At 33.7% G+C, this 24,583-nt stretch overlaps 1 protein-coding gene across 2 annotated transcripts in view; it reads left to right on the forward strand.

Moving 5' to 3' along the window:
• The window catches only part of LOC106471342 (ras GTPase-activating protein 1-like), a 63,805-nt gene that overhangs the window by 32,642 nt on the left and 6,580 nt on the right, over positions 1–24,583 (forward strand). The window contains exons 12-22 of one of the 2 annotated variants that reach the window (XM_022400792.1): positions 3,454–3,541; positions 3,813–4,045; positions 5,678–5,754; positions 11,139–11,311; positions 12,154–12,313; positions 18,777–18,919; positions 19,773–19,888; positions 20,463–20,549; positions 21,336–21,403; positions 23,390–23,478; positions 24,425–24,550. In XM_022400792.1, the coding sequence (XP_022256500.1) occupies positions 3,454–3,541; positions 3,813–4,045; positions 5,678–5,754; positions 11,139–11,311; positions 12,154–12,313; positions 18,777–18,919; positions 19,773–19,888; positions 20,463–20,549; positions 21,336–21,403; positions 23,390–23,478; positions 24,425–24,550 (1,360 nt within the window). The remainder of the gene's footprint in view (positions 1–3,453; positions 3,542–3,812; positions 4,046–5,677; positions 5,755–11,138; positions 11,312–12,153; positions 12,314–18,776; positions 18,920–19,772; positions 19,889–20,462; positions 20,550–21,335; positions 21,404–23,389; positions 23,479–24,424; positions 24,551–24,583) is intronic. The other variant, XM_013931945.2, reaches the window with a different exon arrangement.

The raw sequence follows: 24,583 nt of genomic DNA on the forward strand, positions 1-24,583 counted from the left end.
ATGGCATGCATATCAGCAATGTTGTATTGAGAAGAGGTTGAAACCCTTTCACTCAGTAATGTCAACCATAATTCGTTTTTGACTTGGCTCTGTGACAGAGGTTTATGTATCTTCCACAGTCGCCATTGTTTACAGCAGCTTTATTGACAACCGTTCGATTATTACTACTATATATTTTTTGAGTCCCCAGTACTCTCCAAATTCCTCACATCATTTTGGGTAATTGGTCCCAAATGAACATTCCAGTTACCTACCAGGTAGATTAAGGTTATGTATTCTTTCTCTACATCTGTTTGTGACCTGACTCTTATAAGTCATGTATCCCCTTCACCTGCAGGTTTATTTTTTATGGCTGCTGACCTGTGGACATCATCAGTTGGATTGATTTGCATTGTTTGTTCACAGACCACTTTCTCATTCTATGTCCTCAGATCAGTTCTTCTTTACCCAACACTCTGTCCAACAGGAAATGGGTTCAGTCCTTTTCTCTTGGTCATGTTCAGTGAAGGTCTTGAAGGTTTTGTTGTCTGTGCTTATACCTCTAGAGATACTAGGCAACTCTTTTTATTGTGGGCTCTCTTTGAAGACAAGATATCTTCTGTAGGTCACATCTAATCAGATTTCTCTTTTCTATGTCCTTAGCAGACTGGTGAAATTGCCCGCTGGAAGTCATTGTACAGACTTGTATGTGAACCTCCCCCAGTACCTTTATCTCACAGTATTTTTCTGATCTAGTAGTCTCTTCATTTGAGGGTTTTTTGCATACCCCCCTGTACCTATCTTAACCATTTCTGCTAGATTATCCAGAGGGGTGAGTATATTTATTTTTACATTTTAAGGTCCTTTACCTTGTTTTCACAGGATCCTACTCTGTGGTGAATGTTGCCCAGACAGGTTTGCTTTTATCAAACCAATTCCACACTAGCAACCACTATTTCACTTTAATTACTACCTGGTTGCAACAAGCTCTGTAGAAATGAGGTGTTTTGTAAGACCACCTAGGAGCTCACCAGGTGGTATTACAATACTATGGTGGACCGCCACTCATAGACTACCAGGAGTAAAGCTAAATGGAATCCTACTCATCCCTGCCAATCATCGTATTGAATAAATCTGGTCAGTTTGCTTTTAAAAATTTAAAGTACTTGGTTCATCTATTACAGTGTTTCCAGGACATTCAGGACTCCCCAGTGCACATTACCCCCCAGATTCTACTAGTGAAACTAGGGAGTCCTTACCACATCTGGTTTCCAGTCACTGGGGTGGTGGACATAGGCTTTTCCTCCACAGTGTTACAGCAAATTCCACCACTCTTGGAGAAGAGGGTGAAGTTGTGAGCCCTCTTACCTGTGCCCCTGGATGTTTTTTCCAGATGTAAGTAAGAGCAGCACCAACCTATGCGGGAGCCTACTTGAAATACTGATTCAGATTTGACCCTCAGCTATCTGGTTGAGATATGCATCGCCCTTCTTTTTAATCAATATTGGTTCAGTTGGTTCATGGATTGCAGAGTGGTCCAATCCTGGGTCCTTAGTTGAGCACAGTTGTTCCACATCTGGGGGTAAGTGGAATGCTCCATGCTCACTCGGTTGGGGAGTGAGGATGAATGTTCATAATTTCAAACCAGATGAGTTCTGTTCCTTTGGTTCCACCATTCCGAACCTGGGGTGTTGCCTTTTGTGCTTATTCAGGTGGAGGGGAAGGTTTGTCCGCTTCGGTGTTACTTTCTTTCTTGTCGTGACTCCGGTGGTTCAGAACACATCACTCTTTTGGGATTCAATCAATAGTATATATATGTAACGTGGTCCAATTGTCCTAGCCACCAATGTCGGATATATGGACCAAGACCTTTTAATTCCAACCCTGAGTAGCGGAACCTTTGTTATCTGATTGGGGCTGGCATATAATAACGATCACTCATGTACAGTTTCACCCTTGATACAGGAACTAACTTCATGGTGAAGAGCATACCTGTTCTGGATGTAGTGTGGTTCTCCCACTTGGGTACCAATCTTATCTTGGTACACCCATGATCTGTCCAGAGGCTTTCTGTATGGATAATGCCCTCACCAGCCCCTCCACATTCTCAATGTGGGAATTGAACTATAAGTGTCAGCAGAGGTAAGTATGTTTTGGAAGTTAACATTTTCCTAAACTGAAAATGTATTTCCAATAATACTTACCTCTGCTGACACTCTCCCACCCTTCCTCTCCACTAATAGACAGGGATAGTGTCAGTCTAGAAAAAGTGATAAAATTATCTGAAGGTGGTGCTTATATACAGTACCAGGATAGAGGGTGTATTGATGTAGGTGGAGAGTATCAGGAGACAAATATCACCAAGGGCAATTGAATGGGGTATAAAAAGTACATTTTCAGTTTAGGAATATGGTAACCTTTAGTAACAATTCCAATAATATCTCGAGATGTTCTTGAGAAATTTACATTAGTTCTAAATCCATACTCAAAGCCGAAAATGCAGAATAATCTTCATAAGTTTAAAACATTAAAAGTATTAACATTTTGTTATAAACATTAATACCAATCATATTAATGTAACTAACCAAAGATAAATCTTAAATATTCAAAGTTATCATGAATAATATAACCAATGTTACTAAACAAACTGACCATACATAGAGGAAAGTACAATCTTACTTACAAGCCATATAAAACTCAAGTCAGTTATTAGTATGATCCACACAGCTAAATAATATGTGAAACCTTAGTGCCCATATATTCGTTGCACTGTATGTCCAACAACAGAAACTGATTGAAGTAGAAAAAAATGCTGATTAATATTCACAAGAGCTTTTTTATATAATTTTAAACTACTGTTGTCTGTATTAAATTTTGTTAAAGCCATGGTATTGTTTGTCCTAAACCTCCTCCCCACCCCCCGATAAGACCATCAAAGTTCAGTTTTCTAACTTTTCTACATTCATTTCATTTTTAAGTGAGATTCTTAGTAAAGAAGTTAAGATTATCAATATTATGTAGACTAGAAGCAGTACAGTTAAATATTTTGTTTTTAGTAATAATTAATGCAGTTACTAAACTATACTGTGTGAGTCAGTTGACCACTTTATTATCATTTGAACCGCACTACATTGTAATCTTAAGTGTAAAGATTCTTTCTGAAGGGTTTGTTTGTTTGTCTGTGGTTAAGCACAAAGCTGCACAATGGGTTCTCTGTACTCTGCCCACCACGGGTATTGAAACCCAGTTTCTAGAATTGTAAGTCCACAGACATACCACTGGGCCACTGGGGGTCACCTAAAGGGTTTAAAGATAATTATATGATTTAAATAATTAAAGCAAAAAAATAGTTAAAACTTATTACCTTTGGTGGTTTTAGGCTTCTTTGTTTTTTTATAATGTAATAGTGTCAGTATCTCTAAAATATTATGCTACAAACAGAGATGGTGCAAGATGTATGCTGTATTTTTTCAGGCCCAATTGTTTCCAGCTTGTTGAAAAAGCTTTACCATGCATCAGCACAACATATTACCTCTGTGCTAGTTCTCCTGACACTGCTCTGGTAAGGCTGAACTCTTATTATTATTTTTACCAATCGATTTAATGCTCATTACATCTTTTTTTTTTTTTTGTATTGTTAAGAAAGAAATTAACTTAACATTTTATCTCCAGTAAAACTCTAACAATTCTTTGTTTCCTTTGCCAAGGCCTATACCTAGTTCTGAGTTTAAGAGAGAGCTTAAACTGAATAGTGAAAAGAAAATCTCATTTCAGAATTATTTGGAATTTTCCAAGTAAAATAATTTTACAAAGTTTTGGTTCTTAACATTTAGCAATGGCTTCAAAGCATTAAGCCATTATGTGCACCACATCAGCGAGGACGAGCGCCTAGTCATAATGTCTCTGAAGTTCGAAGTTTACATCTGACTCTTCTAGAAGCTCATCGTCTACCTGTCCGTCTCGTTCCACATCCTTTTTGTATCATCTCCTTGGACAAGGTCAAAGTTTGCCGCACACAAGTCAAGTGTCCCCCTGACCCCATTTGGGAAGAGGATTTCCTTCTTGAGTAAGAAAAATTGCTTGTGATTTGGGTAAAATCAATTTTTTATTTTCTATCTGTATATTTCATATAGTAACTATCTCAATGATTTCTTTTATGTAAGTACAGTGTTTACATAGCCCCAAACTCTGTACATTCAAAGCACAAATAGAAAAAAATATTAGAATACAATGTAAGAAACTAGGATTCCTTAACTTTTATTCTATTTTGTTATGATGTAAATATTGACTTATTAAACATTTTGAAGGCGTTAAAGGAATTTTATTGAGATTCTTTAAAAATTCTCACTCATACTGATCTAACAGTTTTTTATGATAGATCTGAATACTGACCATAGGATAATGCTGTAAGAATAGTCGACTGAGTTTTTTTTTCCTTATTAAGTCAGTAGTAATACTGAACAGTTTTATAAAGCCAGACAAAAACTTCATTAACGTAACCTGTATATTTAAGTTATTGTTAAAAAAAACACTCCTAAGCATCTTGAAATGAGAATATTTGGGCAGAGAAAGTCAAACATAAATTGATGGTTTTAAGATAGAAATCTGTTTCTCGGAATGATTTTGGTGCAAGCAAAGATTCCAGTACCCATTACAGTAACAGGCATAAAAACAAGTTTGTAAGAAAATCAATTTTTTTATTTTATTTTATCCCTCATAGATTTTCAATAAAACTAAGATTATGCATACTGACTTTTTAATTTCTGATACCCATAAATGTGGAAATGTAAATAATATAGATGAATAGCTCTATGACTATACTGATCTGTAACCTAAAGTTTACCATTCATGTATGCAGGGCTTGGCATGGCCTAGTGGTTAGGGTGCTCATCTCGCAATCTGTGGGTCGTGGGTTTGATCTCCCATCACTGAACATGCTCGTTCTTTCAGCCGTAGGGTTTTATAATGTGACGATCAATCCCACTATTCATTGGTAACGGTGTACCCCAAGGGTTGGTGGTAGGTAGTGTTGACTACCTGCCTTTCTTTTAGCCTATCACTGCTAAGTTAGGGATAGCTAGTGCAGATAGCCCTCAAGTAGCTTTGTGCAAAATTCTAAACAAATCATTCCTGTATCTCTGATTTTCAAAATTACTGTGCCTGGTAAGTCATAGTTCTGTCCATCTATACTTCTATAACTTGCCTTGATGCTTTATACAGTTTCAAAAAGTTGATCTATAGTTCATACTTACATCACTATAGACAAAGAAAGTACAGATTTTTGCTGTCTCACGTTGCTTTAAAAATTCAGTCTGTATTAACATTTCAAACAGATATTTTAAGATTTTTCACTAAATTGTTTGTGGGTCCATGACTATTATTTACAAAAAATTTTAAACTTTTGTTGTTTTAGTGGACTAGAAAACACCTAAGTTGTGTGGTTACTTGTGTTATGTAGGTAACATTTAAAGGATACAGGATATCAAGTATTCAGGTTTTTAGACTTGATAATTTAGAATTAGACTTTAGCTTCAACTGTTTTCTAATTTTCATTGTTCCCAATGCTGCATTATAGCAACTGTTAAAAATTCTAATTTAAATCAGTATGAATTCATAACTGTTACTTACCAAATGTAGTTGGTGTGATGATTAGAAAGAAAGATGAATAAAATGTTTTTTTTTTACATTTCTTGTGCAGAGACATTCCATCCGACATTAGAACCTTTTGTATCACGTTGTATAATAAAGCTAAAAGGTCAAGTGACATAGAAATTGGTAAGTAGGAAAAACTTTTTTATTCAAAATTTAGTATTGAAACAAGTAACATAGTTTGACAGTTGTGCTCAAAATATCTATACTCGTATGCTTCCATTGTAATTGTACCTTTTTAATGTATTACTTATCAGTGTCTGTTCTTTATCTGGAAAGATTTTACTATTAGCGTGTGTGTGTGCGTGTGTTAATATATTAAATTATTATTGTTAGCATCTTTATACATTTGTCCTTGTAGTTTGAGTCAGGTTCCTTGTTTTTTGGGGGGGAATATATTTGTGTGAGTGAAAAAAAAAATGCAGAGATGATAAAATAAGGAAATTAGACTTTTGGAGATAAATCTTTAGTTTTATTTTTTGGCAAAGTTTTGAGAAAACACTTTTTCAAGCCAGAAACAAGCCTGTCAGTTAATGACAAACTACTGCAGGACATTCTGAATGTAATACAATACACGAGAAAAAAATGTTACACAAGATGGAAGCACAAGATTTAAAAAATGTAGTAATTACAGTATAACAAAAACTAAAGACAAAAATTATGAGGTATTGATTAAAGTGAAGAAAATAAAACATGATTAAGAAAAGATATACACAATATATAAAAACACAGTTAATGTGAACAATTTGTAAGAAAAAAAGTTTAAGAAATAAAAAACAAGTGAAGAAAATGCCTTCAGTGAATTAATCATAGGCATATAGAAGGGTCAAAATAAGAATTTCATGACATTTTAACAAAGTTACATTGAAAATTTAATCAAACAACTTTATTGTCAATGTATATCAGTAACCTTGGCTTTAAAACATAGTTTATTATTAAAATTTTTATGTTATCTATGTCTTAATTTTTAATTTCAAAAGTACATTTTGAAATAAATTCTCAGTCTTCATATCTATTTGTCGCATATGTTGCTCTCTGACCATTGACCATTTAAAGTTTTCTTTGTATCCTTATATGATTTTCTGAATGTTCAACTTATATGAGACAAATTTTGAAAACCAGAATATAAAGTTAGAACCTTCAATCTTCTTGCTTTACTGAGATATAACAAAAAAAGTGCACATGACATACACCACCAATGTATTCTGTGTTTCAAAAAATGCCATTACTTTTCTCTGACATTGCTGTTGGATTATTTGTAACCAATAGAAAGAGCAGCTTTTCTGTACAAGATGTCTTGTATGGTTATTTTGTCTTGCTGTCCATAAGTTTATGTGTAACCTCGGTTTAATTTTTTGCATTTGTATTTTTCTTCTTCAAGTGGCTAAAAGAATTTTTTTAACCTATTTATAGCTAGTTAGAAAGCCAATTAATTTTTAGTAGTTTTGTTACCAAAAGCTTATTTGGGGTTTGCAATTCTCAGTTAGTTAACCCTATCGCCATGGGTATCTTTTACTGCACATGACACAAGGTTTTAGTGTCTTACATTCAAAATTTTATTAAACTACTTTTTGTTTATTTTATACCAATTAGAATAGCATAAAATCTTAACTAATAATCCATATTTTAATAGTATACAAGTTTTAAGTTCTTAATTTTACAAGACAATATTATAAAAAATCTGGAAGTTCCGCTAGTGTGATCCACATGACACATTTTCTCTTAGCATGTCACCATCCCTATTTTATCCACCACCCCTCAAAAAAGTACGAAATTAAATGTAAATTACTCTCTATAAAATCGTTAGTGCTCAGACAAACCATAATTTTTATAGCCTTCAATTTTGTTTGGTTACAGAGCTATCTAATAGAAAATCAGACTCCTCCTGCCACCTGTCACATCCTCTTTCAGAATACGTTGATAGTTCTCTCTTACATTTCATTATATATTACTTATAACCAATAGAAAGTCTGGGTTTTCATCTATCAGTGACGTATTACATAACATCATGTTCTGAATGGTTAAATGTAAATTTCGTTCAGAGTATGAGCATCGTTCTCATGGGAACAACTAGCTTGGATGAATTTGTAGCTGCTCTTGTCGCATAGTTAGAATGCCAGGAAAATTTTGAGAGGTAAGTGAATTTGTCTACTTTTTTACATGTTATTAGTCTATATTCTTTGTCATATTATTTAATTAAATAAAAATTATTAAGTGCATTACTATCTATAGTATAAAAAATTAAGGTTAACTCTCTTTGAGAACTCAACAGTAAGAAAAAAAAGTTTGAGTAAGTACTTTATTTCTTGTTTTCCATATTTATTCTTTATTGATTACTATAAAAGTAACTAAAATCTAAAAATACGGATGTTTTTAAGTTATTTAAGACTAGATTAGGTAAAATATGTAATAATAATAGTAATATAATTAAAATGGTTCACGAGGCACACACGCGAGCAGCTCGTAGTAGCTCGTGGGTAATGTAATTTGATAGTGTAACGTGAGCTGCACGTTCCCCGAGTGATTTACAAGTTATAATTGTGCGGCTAGTAGTTAGAGATAGTTCAAAGGGCAATAAAACAATAAAATTTATTTATAAATAGATGTATACTGTTACAAATTAGAGCTACTTAGGATAAATGAATGTGGTTTCATGTTACAATTTGAAGTCATTCTAAAAAGAAAAAAGGTAATTTAGGTTTATTTCAATTTTTTTTTGGTTACAAATTGACTGATCCTGTTGTGAGATAGGGTAGAGAAAATAACAGATAAACTAAAAAGTTTTACTGAAAAAATACGTTTGAAATGCATTTAGGAGGTTTTAGGGACTGCACAAAGGAAATTTGAGATTTTTGAGATGAGGAAAAGTATTTTTAATTTTAACATGAAAATTACTTTGCACACAAACTATTCAAAACAAATACTCAATATATTCATGGACAAATCTATATTTTATTTTATTAAAAATACTTCCCTAAAACATTTGATTTTTTTGTATGTGAAAGACTTATTAACTGAAAGACTGCCAAATTTTGTGAAGATATACAAACTATATTGAAAGTTAGAAGTATTAAATCTATAAAGACTTTAAATGAGTACAAAGAGATCACATAGTCGGTCAAATTGACCGAGCACGTGTTGAGAGAGTTAAGGTGTGGGTTTTGTTGTCTAAGGTGAGCTGAAACCTTTTAAGCTGGCTAAACTCTGTGAGATATTATTGGGATTATGGCCAAAAGTACTGCTAACAGCAAGGGTTATCTAATAGCATTCCGATCAATTAGATTAGTTAGAATAGTATATTAAATTAAAAATATTAATTACTAGGTTAATTTTCGAATCTGATCTATGAAGCTAAATTTAGTTGTAAAAATGTATAGCCTCAATGTTGTTTTTGTTTTGCAATGAAGAAGAATAAACAAATGTGTGTGTTCAAAAATTATACACAGCCATTTTCCAATATTAAACTAACAATGATCCAAATGGCAGTTCTTAGCTGGTTGTGGTATAGATTTTGTTACATAATATAAGCTTTTGGACTTTCATTTACTTATTTGTTTAATCACAGTAACAGTAAGATTGAGTAGACTACCAGTATACACAAGGTTTTTATCATGCATTTTATAATATAAGGCATTATATTTAAAATGTTGTGTATACACAAATTGTCTGTTCTATGTGGTTTTCATTGAATTATAAAATTCTCCACAAATTTATCAGTTATTATTCGATTAATCAGACAGAATGGTAAAAGAAATCAGTATTGCAGCTATTATTTGGTAATTCTCACAAAACGTGTTTATTTTGTGGCTCTGATAAAGATCTGACCTATTTTTTGATATGATATATTATGTTGACAGTGCTTGTTTTTGGTATGTTGTGTATGTTTAGCATAAAGTTAATATTTTTTGTAGAATTACTTATCTCTGTATACTCTTATGTACAAAAACAATAGTGCAATGGTAAATACATATTTTAACTTATTTTTGGAATTCACATTTTATATGTATGTATATAACAATGTATTTCATATACATACATACACACACACACACAGTATTTACTTAGTACTCACATCTATTCCATAGCATTTATTTCTGTGCATGATAGTCCTGGATACATGATACTTTTTTTTACCCAGAAACTAGATGTGTTTAAGTGGTTAGTGTTTCCAGACTGTGAATCTTGGGGTTTATGGTTCAAATTCTGTTTCAGGAAAAAATGAGACCTGCACTTTGGTGTTGTTGACTATCTGCCATCTTTCTAGTACATCAGTACACAATTAGGGACAGTTATGTACAGATAACCCTTGTGTAACTCTGCACGAAAATTATAAAAACAAAAACTGTTGTTCAGTGGCTATATTTAATCCACCTAGATCTCTCATTCAGGAACTAAAGAGGCTATACCATTTAAACCATGATTATACTTGTAGTATCTCACTAAGAATAGTGCATAAAAAAATGTGCTATATTAAAAATTTATATGCCAAGATTTTGCTTATATTTAATAGTGCTCAATAATCCACACAAATTAAGAACCATAACAGTGCTCTTATACATGTGTTATTGTTTATAGAATGTTTGTGTTATTTCCTTTATGTTATGCAGGAATGCTATGCATTTTCTTCCTACTTATTTTAATATAGAAGTTTTCAACAGTTTTCAGCTATTCAGGTGTATGTGCCCTCTTCACATAACACATGATTAAGAAAGCCATTGAGTTACTTTCACTTTAGTTGCATTTTTTCTTTGTCATTCCTTTAAGGTAACATCTGGTCTGCCCATGGGAGACAGGTGTAAAGTTGCACTTAGTGTTCTCCAATGGTAGCTCAGGTGATGTCTTGAGTTTACAATTTCCGTTATTTTCAAATGGGAATGATCAGTCACATAGGTAGCATTATGTGATCTGGGTAAGCCTATTTTAATTAAGTAATGTAAGGTTTAGTCAGTCTAGAACATCATCTCAACCAAGACAGTCTGGAGAGAAAGTAATCTAGATTCAGTTAAATCAACTATCATATGAAACCAATATATATATACTGTGTTTGAATGAAGAATGCTTATTGTATTTTTATACAATTGTATCCAATTTCTTTATTTTACTTCATAATAAATATCTTGTAATTTTCAAGGGAAATCAGATCACCCTGAAAATGCAGCTTCCTCCCATTGACTCAGCAATAACTGTAAGGGCTTATAATGCTAAAAATCTGGTTTTGAGACTCACAGTGGAACCACAGCACAGATAGCCTGTTGTGTAACTTTGCACTTCACAACAAACTTTCAAGAGCACTAGTACCTGGATGAAAAAGAAGTTCGTAATATAGAAAAAAGTTTTTTAGCCCCCATACACATATATAATTGTTTTATCAACTATAGAAATTTTCTGTCTTTACAAAGATAAATGTTTATAACATGTTTAACATTTTTTATCATCTACTTGAACTTATATTGTATGCAAAGATACATTTCATATGTAGCTCTGCTATTATAAATATGTTTTTTTCTTAGCGGAAATGTCTGTGGACCTTACTACACTAGTCAGTGGAGAAGAAGTTGAAGATTGGTACCCTCTTAGTGGACTCAGTGCCCCAGTCCTCGAAGACTGGGGCTCTCTCAGAGTCAGGACTCGTTATGTGCATGAGGTTATTATGCCACAGCGAGAATATGATGCTTTAAAAGAGGTAGCTTGAACTATACATATATTAGTATACATTTGTCCTTTTGTTCCAATTACCACTTATAATTTAGACTCTGAAGTTGTTTTTTTTCCCTATAAAATGCTGTGATTGCTCTCATGTGTCCAATAATCAAATATAGCATGAGAAGACTTAACAGTAAGAGCAAAATATTGTTTGCAAAAGCTAATACTCCTTCTAGCTTTAAAGAGCATATTTTCTTTAATTTTCTGAGATGTATAATATCCAAAACTGTTTAGATCTGTTTTAAGTACATTAATTTAGGATTGAAATATGCAGAATTTTTAAATAATTGGTTTATTTATATAATACAGCCTGATTTTGTCCCCCTTTGGGACAGTGGGAAGTCTCAGACTTACAATGCTAAAATCCTGGGTTCGGTTCCCTTCAGTGGACACAGCAGATAGTCCCATGTGGCTTTACTTAAAACAAAAAAACATTCTTATTTTTCTCCTAGTATTGAATAAAAATAATTGAAATTTTTTGACACATCTATAATAATGTTTTTGTAAATGTTTATTAATTTTTTTTAATTTACCGTATATGTAGAACTAATAAACAGTTTTAGGAATTTGTTATCATTGAACAGTTAGCAATTTATTACAATCTAAATACTATTTTGTACAGAATGTATATATATATATATATATATCTGTTTTTCATTAAAATTGTTTTTAAACTAGTCAAATGAAACCAAGTTTTGCAATATTTAAGCTCCCAAGCTGGAATCCCATTCAAGTTCATTAACTTTCTTTTTATATCTACATAACTTTTTTCTGCCACTTTGTGTAGATTTGCTCAACTGTATTTATATATGTCCTTTATAGTTGCTTCTTGAGGAAGACCTAGAGATTATCAGTGTTTTAGCTGATATATGTCATCGTGACAGAGCACCTTTAGCTACAGCAGTTCTACGAGTTTTCAGGTTTGAAAAAAAAGAGGCAATGTTACTTAAGACAATGAATGACAGGGAAATAGAGCATGAAGGTTAGTAATCTTATGAATGAAATTAATGAAATAAAATTTAGCAGAATGTCCTTGTCACATTAAGTTTCTTAAATGAATAAACTGTATTAAAACTTTTGCACTTCAATAATACCCAGATGTGTACCAAATTAAAATCTTCATGCCTGGCAATATCCTTTGATTATAGCTAAGCATCATCAGTTTGGTTTAGCATGTATCTAAATGTATTTAATATTAAACAAAAATCTGTTACAACTTTTTAAAAGTTTAAAAATTAATCATAATACGATAAAATCCTAAACTAAGAATAAACCATTCACACAACAATAAATGACTCAAGCAGTATTGTTAGACATTCCATGTGCTTATTTAATGTTTGGAAAAATTATTTATGATCCATAAAATGAGATGACAAATTATTTTTACAGTCAGCCTTTGGTAATATTTTATACATGCAAATGTAGTTAATTTCCAGTATGGTACATTACCTCTTCTAACATAAATAGCTATTATCGTTCAGTGCTGCCATCTATATGCAACCTTTTTTTAATCATGCCACAAGCCTTGAGCTTTTATGTACCTCAAGATCAACATGGTTCCACTGCATCTCACCTGCAAATCATCATGCGACAACCCTCACCAATAGAAGTGTGACACTTCCTGATGTATGTGAATTCCTCTGTTTGATTCTACTGAACTATCACTTCTCGTTTGGCAGTGCTATCATCAAGATGTTTTTTGTTTGTGCTTTCTTCCTGTGTTTTTTTTTTAATTTCGTATGAAGTGGAGATATTTTCTATTTTTTCTACTTCATTTTACTTGTTTTAAGTGACAACTTATCTTTATTGTTCTTCACACTGAAGCTTATGTTTCCACTTTAAAATTGTTATAATTTACTTCCAGTACAATTTCCTAGGCTTCAGGTGACAGTACTCGACTGAGGAATTGTCAGTTTTGATACATTGGGAGATTGATCATTATATGAGTTGACCTTCATCAGGCCTCGAGTTTGGTGGCCCACACATTTGGGTCCACCGACTTTGGACAAATAAGCTGTTATACTGTTATAGCTTTTTGAATATTTTGATGTTAAGATTATTGTTTGTAGTTACTGTATTTTCCTTATTATAAGTTGCACCTTTATAATTAGTAGTAGGGCTGATTTTTAGGGGTTTTTTTAGTTTTTGTACATACACAAGTCACACTTCTTTATAGGTCACACCTCTGCGATTTTAAAAAGTTCAGCCTACTGCTATATGACATTTTTATTCTTTTTTTACAGCTGAAAAGAAATGATTTACTATCATATAAAAAACAACAAAGGCAAAATCCTGAATTTCCCCTAGTGTGACACATGTGACGCATTTTCTTTAGACACTCTCTCTTCTCTATTCTATCCACCACCCCTCCAATAAGTACGAAATTAAACGTAAATTACTCACTATAAAATCATCATTCCTAAGACAAACCATAATTTGTTTGGCTACAGAGCCATCAAATAGAAAATCAGATCCCTCTTTCCACACCCATCTGTCACATCCTCTCTTTCAGGATGTGTGAATAGTTCTCTCTTACATTTAATTCTATATTATCTATAACCAATAGAAGGACAAAGTATTCATTTATCAAATGACGTATTACGTTGTTTTCTGAACAGATAATTGGCAATTTCTTTGTCAGTACAAGCTTCGCTCCCATAGGAAAGATAACGACTAGCTTGGATGAATTATTTAAGTAAGTATTTAGGATAAATGATCGAGACCATGTTGAGAGTGTTAGGTAATGTGTCAATCAGTTGATTAAACTAGTGAAATGTTTTCAGCTTGTGCTTTGTTTATGTAAATGATCAATTTTATTGGAATATCTATTCAGTTAAACAATAATTAAAGCATCCAAATGCTAAAAATTCCATAAATAAATTGTTTTTCTGTCCCAATCATCAGGCTCATAATGCTTCCTGTTATGACCAGAAAGAGTTACACAGCAGTTTTTAATCTGGAGGCTATCAGCTATGTAAAAGAAAATAGCAGTAGAGCTACAGGTTGCCATTATGGCATTTTTGTAAAGCTTGTCAGAGACTGGAGAAAACAAGAAGACAAACTGCATCTTACCAAGAAAGCCAACAGAGGACACAAAGCCAGGTAGCCAGCTCTGGAGGAGAATATAGAAACGTGGGTCATGGAATGTTCAGTAAACCCTGGAGTAAGCACCATTCAGATAAAGTTAAAGGCCGTAGCAAAGGAATTAGAGATCACTGACTTCAATAGAGAACCATCCTGATGTCTTCATTTTATGAGAAGGAAGAACCTGATAATATGTGCTAGAACAACAATATGCCAGTCCTTACCAGCAGATCATGAAGAAAAGTTCTCATCATTCAGAAAGTACTCTAGAGATAAAGTTTCAACCTTCAACATTAGTCATGATCATGTTATTAATACCATTAACATTTGACATGCCATTGAACAGAACAGTAGAGAAGAAAGGCACATAAACTGTCAGCATTATGACCACAGGCCATGAAAAAGCCAGTTTTAACTCTAGTCCTTGCCATTACTGCCACTGGAACCAAGTTACCACTTATGATAATGTTCAAAAGGAAAACCATGCCAAAAGACATATTTCCCAAGGGTATTGTAGTGATAGGCAACGAGAAAGGGTGGATGGACAACCAGATGATGAAGATATGGATCCATGACTGTTTCAGCAAAAGACCAGAAGGCTTCTTCCACCAAAATTGTGCACTATTGGTCATGGACAGCATGAGGGCCCACATCACTGAAGACATCAAGGATCTACTAGAGACCAAAAACATAACACCTGCAATTATACCTAGTGGTCTTACCAAACTGTTACAGCCTTTAGACATCAGTGTTAATTGTACTTTTAAAGCTGAAATGCATACTTATTGGGAAGAATGGATGTGTGACAGGGGAACATTTATTTACAAATACTGGCAGACTCAGAAATTATTTTATCTGTCACCTATTTAGGTATAATTGTTATTGTAATAAATATTGAATGTTATTTTGTATTTTATTTCTGTTATGAAAATGGTGATGACTAAAGAAATTAATATGGACAATCACTGCATCATAGAAAAACTTTGACAGCTCATGCGGCATGTTCTTCCTTTTCTTCATTTTTGTTTCCTTCCATCTCCCACCTTTAATCCCAGTCGGATATAGTTGTCCTTCTATGTCCCATACCTACTCTGGATTGATTCATTGCCTTCAAGGATTCTTTTCATTGGTTCCTTTTCCTTCTGTTTTATATCCTGGCACCACTCCTTTTTTTGTTATTTTTTTTCCTTCCTCCCTTACCCTTTCAATTTGGCATTTGATTCGATTGGTCTTTTCTTCCTTGTCTCCTTTTTCCCCATAATCACTTCATGGTGTCTTCACTCTGATTAGTCCCCTTCTCTTTTACCTGCATCACATTTATCTCCCATTATCTGCTTTGGGTAGCTGTTTCTTTCTCATCAGGGTACTGTCTTTCGCCTGTTGTCATTCTTCACTCTTTGGTGAGACTGTGACTGGCTAAGATACTTTTTTTTTGCATATAAACCTATTATTTTTCAGGAACATGTCCTTTTTTCTGTTTTTTTCTTTATGGATCCTGTTCTGTGGTGAGTGGTGCCTGTCCAGGTATACTTAAACTAGTCAAATCTGCAATGCAAAGCCATGACGATTTAACAGTTATAATTTACATGGCCACTAAATGCACATTGTTGAGATGGGGTGTTCCACAAGATCGCTCGTAGGTTTTCCTCATTATCTGTTTGCTTCATTCATATGCTCGTTCTGGACTGTGCTAATTCATGGACTTCATGGGTAAAGCAGAATGGGATAGCTGCCCATCTCTGCCATTCCTTAGATTGAATAAATCAGGAGTGGTCTGCTTTTCAAAATAAGGTTTTCGTGGTCTCCCGCTGCACTGTCTCTAGTGTTAATGTTCCTCTGGACTCTCCACTGCATTTTCTCCCCCCTTTTTTCTTCTAGTGGAGTATGGGAGTCCTTACCACTTTCCAGTTCCAAACCACTGGAGTAGTGGACAACGGAGGCATCCTCCTGAATGTAATAATGATATACGATACAAATAATGATAAAACTATTCATTTGAGAGTAGGGTGGTGGTGTTCTGCTGGTGTAGATAATGAAATCTCCTCCAATCTGATGCTCCATCTCTGTACAGGTTTATCCAAGAGGATGTTGTACCTTTGGAGTGAGCAGTCAAAATTGCTGTTCACCCCTTCAGTTGGGATCCCTCATCCTACTCCCACATGGATGTCGGTTCCCAGTGGCTGGGTTTTGGATTCAGAGCTGAACCAATCAACATAAGTCCTCACACATGTATTAAAGGTGTCTCTGTTTCTTCACTCAATTATATTCTTGTTCCTTCCACCTGTGTTGTGGGTCATGGTGGTGGAACTTTCAGATTAATACAGTTCTTCCTCTTATGCTATCCCTCAATGATTTTCTTATACTGAGGACATTATTGTGCTGGGGGCAGTTCCTGTCGGATTGGTTTTGAGTGAGATAGTTTACATTACAGAGATGTCTTTACTATACCAGTTGTCCAGATGTTAGGTTCCTGGATCAGTCAAACAATTTATTACATTGTTATCATGTGACCTGTTCATATATCTGGGGTATGAGATTACCTCCGGTCTGCTGAACTTGAAGTGAAGACAGTATGATCCTCTTTCCTACCCCCCACCAGATGTCTGGGTTTTGGATTGTTGTTGACTTGTTGCTGGTATGATCCTCTTTCCTACTCCCACATGGATGTTGGTTCCTGGTGGCTGGATTGTGAATTGTAATTAACTTACCGATGGTGTGATCCTACTTCCATGTGGATGTTGGTTCTCGGTGGCTGGGTTTTGGATGCATTTGACTTGCTGTGCAAAGTCTGTTTTGCCCTAGCCACTCTACACCTAGAACACATCCTTTTACTCTCACCCACATTGATGTACTCTATGAGATAAAGATTCCAATATCATGTGGTTCAGATCCGTATCCAATCATTGTATTCTCCCTTTTTGATGTGTCCCTCCCAATTCTGCCCATGTCCACAACACCTCTTTCCACACTGGGCAAAAAATAATCATAGTACAGAAGTGGTGCATTCTCCCACGTATGATCCTCTACTGCAAGGTCTACTATTTAGGGTGTCCTTTGGATGTTTTTGATGGATGCTTCTTTCTTTCCCTCTCACTGGTCTCTCCACCTGTTTAATGTGGTATTCTTGTTATTTATGTGAGAAGAAGTAAGGTACCATATCGGAAGTTATAATTTTTTCTATACTAAAAGTGTATTTCCGTTAGGTACTTACCTCCTTTCGCACTTCCCACCTTTCCTCCCCATTGAAAATCATTGCTTCCATTTTCTGCCAAAACATAAAGTGGTAGTTCTTTAGAGTTGAATAGAGGGAGTCACGTGCATCAGGAGGGTGTGTCGCATGATGATTTGCATACTAGACGCAGTTGAACTACATTGATCTTGGAGTATGCAGGAGCTCAAGGTTGTGGAATGTGAAAAATGTTTTGAATATAAAAAGCGGTACTGAAAAAGAATAGTTATTTATGTGAGAGGAGGTAAGTACCTAACGGAAATACATTATCGGTATAAGAAAATTATAGCATTTGAGATAAATAATGTAAGTGGCAAATTAATCAAAATATGGTCTCTGAGATGATAACTCATCTCTATGGCTATCTTTCTTGGGCATCTGCATACAAGATTTGCATGCTACTAGCTTTGAGGCAGTCTCATCTAATTTCACAGGTTTTAATGTGAATTGTGCTGGTGCATGATGGCATCATTATGCAACAAAGTCCTCAACCAATAGGAGGTTGATAAAATCTCCTAGCACAATACCCCCCCCCCCCCCATGCACTTTCCATCATGATAACTTCTTTCTTTTCTTCAGCATTATATTGAACAGACGTGTTCAACATTTTTTGTCTGAATTCAATTTGATTAGATTTGCATTTCTTTAGCTTTTGTTTCAAAAGCTTTATCCAATTTCTCAAAATATGGTTTTCAAAAATTGAAAAAGGTTCGATAATTAATTTGTATCTAAGTATTTTTGTGTTTCAAAGTATGTGTTATTTGTGTCTAAACTCTAACAAACAAGTTAGAATGTGTAGCATGCGTGCAAGTGAATCAGTGAAAGTGAAATAGAATTGCAGGAAGTATGATTTTTTTCATGAATGAGTCTGTTTATTATATGTTACTTTTATCAAACAAAATAAATTTTCTGTTATTGATAAAAGAGTTTTATTGTTGTGGTATTTTGAAATGAAACATTTGAACTATGGTATTATTATTATTGAAGTAATAACAGGTTAATGTAACATTTTAATCTGGCCTTGCATCAGTGAAAGTTAGAGAAAGGTAGGTTTAACTTCCTTTTCTAATTTTTTTGTATTTTGATGCTATTTAATGCACTTGTTGACTTGTTTTACCATGGTAATGAACAGATGAGACCTCAACATTGTTTCGGGTTGCGTCGCTAACAACTACATTGATGGATCAATACATGAGGTCCACTGCGCACCACTTCTTACAGCAGGCCCTTCAGGAGTCCATTCAAAAAGTGATGGAGAGTAGACAGTCATGTGAAGTAAGTTTGGAAGTTAAGTCATCTACAGAAGCTAAAATACAACAGAAATTAGTATAGAAAGTGAGATATTAAATTTAGAATAGAAGTTAACAAGAGAGAAAGAAGTTGTGTGGTGTGAGTTAAAAGGTCAGTTAACCCTAGATTTACTGATGGGGGTCCACCTTATCAGCTTTTTAAACACTTTTTTTGTCTAAACTATTTATGCACCAAATGGTTCATGGGTCCATGGACTTGTTGGTTACAGGATCCTTAATAACATGAGTTTTACAAGAAAATGTAAGCAAAAATACTATCAATGTTGCAGTTAATCCTGTTAATTATCACTGGAGGCCCGTATGTATTTTGAGTAGAAAATGAGTTAATTCATAATTTTTCTTTCTTTTTTTTGTCAGTTATTTACAGTTGGTTTAAAAAACAGAAAATAGTAGGGTTTATTTAACAATATACGTTTTTAAGTTAGTTTTTTTTATGTTTACTTTTATGAAGAAGATAGCTATAATTTCATAATTTAAATAAATCGCTCACATTGTAAAAAATTTTCATGTAAAAAAAATGATATAAACTGCAGTAATAATACACTTTGAAACCCTTGTGTTATTATTGATATTTAATAAGTGTTAATTAGTGTTGCTTGGACTCAAGGAGCACAGAATTCTTTAAAAACTTCATGAGTTTTTCTATATAAAATGTGACAGTTTGCTTTCATTTGTTTTATATGTACAAAACAGGTTCCTTTTCTTCATGTTTCGAAAATAATTGGTTTTGTTTTGATTAGCCATTTAATAACACACAAAAAGCATTACGAAGCTGCCATCAAATTGTATTAAAAAACTAATGAATGCTTGCTTTACAGCTGAATCCCAGCAAGCTAGAAAGTCCATCAGAAGCATGCACAAATGCTGAACATTTATTAAGTCTCTTAGATGAAATCATTGAATCAATCTTTGCTGCAGTGGATTCTTGTCCAAAGTAGGCAACCATTTCTCTATTTCTATTTTTTTAACTTAAGTTTTATGCTTTGAAATTGTAATTCAAACTGTTTTGCAGTTTATCAATCGTAAAAATAATTATTTTTAACAAGAAGCAGAGTTAGGTTTAGGTGAGAAAGTGGATTTAAATTTTAGTTTATTTGTATACTGAAAGTTTTATTTGGTCAATTGAAAGCTTCTGGAAATTAAGCCTTGTTTTTTGTGAAAGGGGTTTGTTACTCAGAATGACTTGTCATATTGTTTTCATAAAAAGACATTAAATATAATTTTTTTTGTTGTTTTCTAATGCTATGATATTGAGGCATTCAAGTGATTTTCGTTTTATGTGTTGTTCAGAATAAGGTAACCTTTATCATCATTGTTTTATAATACATTCTCGATGATAGAATACTTAGATTAAACTTGTAAAAACTGTATCAGTTTTACATATGCAATGTTTTACTTTTTGAACACTAGAAACTTCAGAGTACATCTATTGTGTTTCTCTTTTTAGGCAATAAAAAACTCAGAACATACCTGTTTGTTTAAGTAATGTTTTATTTTCTGAATACTAGGACACTCCGATATATTTGTAGCTGTTTACAGAAAAGTGTAATGGCCAAATGGCCGAATGATCCATTGGTTAAAACTCGTGTCGTAAGGTAAGATTTTCTGAATGGCATTACACATAGAAATTTATAGTTTATTTCAGTTGTTGTACAACCATTGATTCATATTGATTGCTCAGATGTAACTTTTAATTACTAAAGCTACAGTATTTAGTATTTGAATTTATATTTCTTACACTTTTCTTTTCAAGAATGGGCCAGATTTGGCCTAGTAGTTAGTATGCCGTTCTGTGAACCTGAGGGTCCATAGTTCATTTCCCAATACAACAAAACTGCACGCTGGGGCTATGGATATGTAATAAGAGTGGTGATGAAATCTCACTCTTCAATAAGAGTAACCTAAGAGTTAAACTGTAGATGCTGTTAACTAGGTGCCTTCCTTCTATTCTGTCTGTTAAAAATTAGGGATGGTTAGTACAGATAGCCCTTGTAGCACTGAATATCCCAAGACAAAAAAAACATTTAAAGGAACATTTTAGGCTGATAGTGATTCACATGCCATTATTACGTATAAAGACATATGAAATGATTTTATAAATGCTTTACTTTGATATATAAATGAATCAAACATAGGATGAAAATCAAAATGTACAGTTTATGATAGTTTACTTGTAATTACAATATATGAAGTATTATGTTGATTGATTCTGCTTTCAATAAGTATGTTAAATTAGTGTTAATTGTATTATTTGTTAATGCTTTATTTAGTTCTGTTACCATGGATATCTATGTTTTTTTTTATTTAATGGTTATTTAATTCTGTTTCCATGGATATCTGTTTTTTTTTTATTTAACGGTGATTGATTCTACCTCTTTCAGTTGTTTTGTTTTTTTACGATTGCTCTGTCCAGCCATTCTGAACCCAAGACAGTTCAACCTAATTAATGGTAGGTGTTCTCACTAAGTTATTGTAAGTATAGATGTAATGCTATGTTTGTATTCAATAGTGTGAAGAAAAATCAAGCAAAATCACCCTGGTCTGTTGTGTTCGTGTCAGTTTTGGGAGCCTCCAGAAAAAAAAAAACCTTTAGAAGAACATGAGAATGCAAATATAATTATTGATGTTGTAGCATTTTTATACCTAAAGCATTCCATGGAATTTTCTTATCAACAAAGTTTAAATATCTTTGTTTCTGCAACCATCAAAATTGAGCATTTTATAGTTTATTAAATATGAAGGAAAGAATGGAGTTTTGATAAAAAAAAACATATTTACTCCCATTGAACTACAAATCTGGTACAATGATCGGCTAAGAACTGCAGGTTTGAAGTTTCCTCTCTCAATAACCCAGCTAGGTCACTGAGAAAGAATAATATCCGGTGATTGTATAGATTCTCATGTCTCTATATGTGTGATAAACAACTTTCTTTAGGCTTTGGTTTTGTTTACTCACCTTTTTATTCATTCTCTATAAAGGAGTAGAAAAGTGTGTGTATAAAAAAATTGTACATCAAAATAGTTTTGTTTGGTAAACAGTAAGATAAACTGTTTCTGAGATTTTATATTAACTCATATTTGGGAATGTCATAATTTCACCATAGGTTAGTTAAACTTGTTTCATAAAAATGTAGAATTTGTGCTTGCAGAGAAAAATATTTTTCCATATGTGTATGGATTACTTACTATTCCAGTATATAATTGGAAAATACACTATTCTACCAAAAGTCATGGGACACACCACTGATTGCAGGAAAGTGGGTGTGATGACAAAAATATACAAATAGTTTGGTCTATAAAGGTGATCAGCCGTTCGCCTAGATGTCATTTTGAGTATGGATTACTTACTATTCCAGTATATAATTGGAAAATACACTATTCTACCAAAAGTCATGGGACACACCACTGATTGCAGGAAAGTGGGTGTGATGACAAAAATATACAAATAGTTTGGTCTATAAAGGTGATCAGCAGTTCGCCTAGACGTCATTTTGAGCTTGTACACCGAACGATGAGTACATGGAAAGAGCTAACAGTGTTCCAGAGGGGAAAGATAGTTGGCAGTCATATGGGGAAAATGTCTTTATGTGCTATTGCACAACAGTTAAAAATTCCCAGGTTGACAGTTGGCAACGTACTGAAGAAATGGAAGTCCACAGATGACAATGAGCCCAAGAAATGATGAGGTAGGCATAAAATGCTGAATGCTACTTTGATGTTCTGAACAATTCTGTATGTCCTGCACTGTGGTAATTTTATGGTACCGGCCCTTACACCTTCCAACATGATAACGTTCCATGTCATTAAGCAAGGATTGTGAATGAGTGGTTTGAAGAGAATACCATCGGAACATTGCAGTGGCCTGCACAGAGCCCTGACCTCAACCAAATAGAACATCTTTGGGATGAACTGGAATGCAGAATTAGGGCAAGACCAAGATGTCCCTCTTCAGTAGTGGAGCTTACTAATGCTTTAAAGGAGGAGTGGAGCACAGTACCACCAGCTTTCTACCATAAATTAATAGATAGTCTTCCACGACACATGGAAGCAGTCATTAAGGCCAAAAGTGGGCCAACACGGTATTAATTTCTTGGAATAAAGGCATGTTTTATTCATGACTACCCCGTGTCCCATGGTTTTTGATAGGATAGTGTATATTAGTTTTAAAATCATTTAATTAAAATGAATTGGAACATTTTTTAGTACACGGTTAAAACATATTTTGGTATTACCTCTTGTGAATAAAGAAGTGTAAATGTCGGTACATTTAGAATGGTTTTTAACTGAAAACCATTGATGGTCTTAATATCAAGATGTTTTAGTTTGTGCTAATAAACATTTCATTTTATTCATTTAGTGGATTTTTAACTTGTACACAAACACTGATAATTTACAATATCTTTTGTTATAACTTTTTATTTTTTATTCTGTTAAGATACTCCTTCAGAGACAGCTGCACGTAGTCTTATACTGGTAGCCAAGTGTCTACAGAACCTAGCCAACCTTGTAGAATTTGGTGCTAAGGTTAGTAGAGCATTACTAAAACTGAAATGAAAGAGGGTTTTTAATGTTTACTTTGAAAGTAGCAGCATCCTAAAAAGCTGAGAGATGAGCTGTGATATGAATTTCATGCTCTTTTTTTTTTAAATAATTAATGTATGTTGGTTACACAATATTGAAACTTTTTTTTGTAACATTCTGAAAGTTAACTTACAAGATATGTTAGTAGCATTGTAAATTTATAAAAAGTTACTACTAATATTAAAATGAGAAATTGTTTTATTTCATTGGTTGAATAACATGACCAGAGGAATTGGAATTGTTTCATTGGTTGAATAACATGACCAGAGAATTGGAATTATTTCATTGGTTGAATAACATGACCAGAGGAATTGGAATTGTTTCATTGGTTGAATAACATGACCAGAGGAATTGTAATTGTTTCATTGGTTGAATAACATGACTAGAGGAATTGGAATTGTTTCAAAATTATCCTCCTCCTCCAATTTTTTATTTGTGTAAAATTGTTATCACAAGAGATAATTTCATCATCATCTAGTAATAATTTTAAATAAAAAAGGAGAAAACAATCTTTTAATTTATTTTCTTTTTTCAGTAATAACCTAGGCCCAGCATGGCCAGGTGGTTAGGGCGCTCGACTCACAATCTAAGGGTTGTGGGTTCAAATCCCCGTCGCACCAAACATGCTCATCCTTTCAACCGTGGGGGCATTGTAATGTGATGGTCATTCCCATTATTCATTGGTAAAAGAGTAGCCCAAGAGTTGGTGGTAAGCTGTGATGACTAGCTGCCTTCCCTCTAGTCTTTCACTGCTAAATTAGGGATGGGTAGGGCAGATAACCCTCGTGTAGCTTTGCACGAAATTCAAAAACAAACAAACAGTAATAAACTGTTAGCTTCAACTCTTGTGAACTTTTTTTTAAAAATATGATTTAATTTTTTGTGACAGGAGCCTTGGATGGAAGTGATCAACCCTTTCATTTTGAAGAACAAAAACAGAATGATTAAGTTCCTTGATGACATATCGGTGAGTAAGAACAAAAACAGAATGATTAAGTTCCTTGATGACATATCGGTGAGTAAGAACAAAAACAGAATGATTAAGTTC

This window comes from Limulus polyphemus, unplaced genomic scaffold (genome assembly GCF_000517525.1).
Source record: "Limulus polyphemus unplaced genomic scaffold, Limulus_polyphemus-2.1.2 Scaffold111, whole genome shotgun sequence".
Classification (NCBI taxonomy): Eukaryota; Metazoa; Arthropoda; class Merostomata; order Xiphosura; family Limulidae; genus Limulus; species Limulus polyphemus.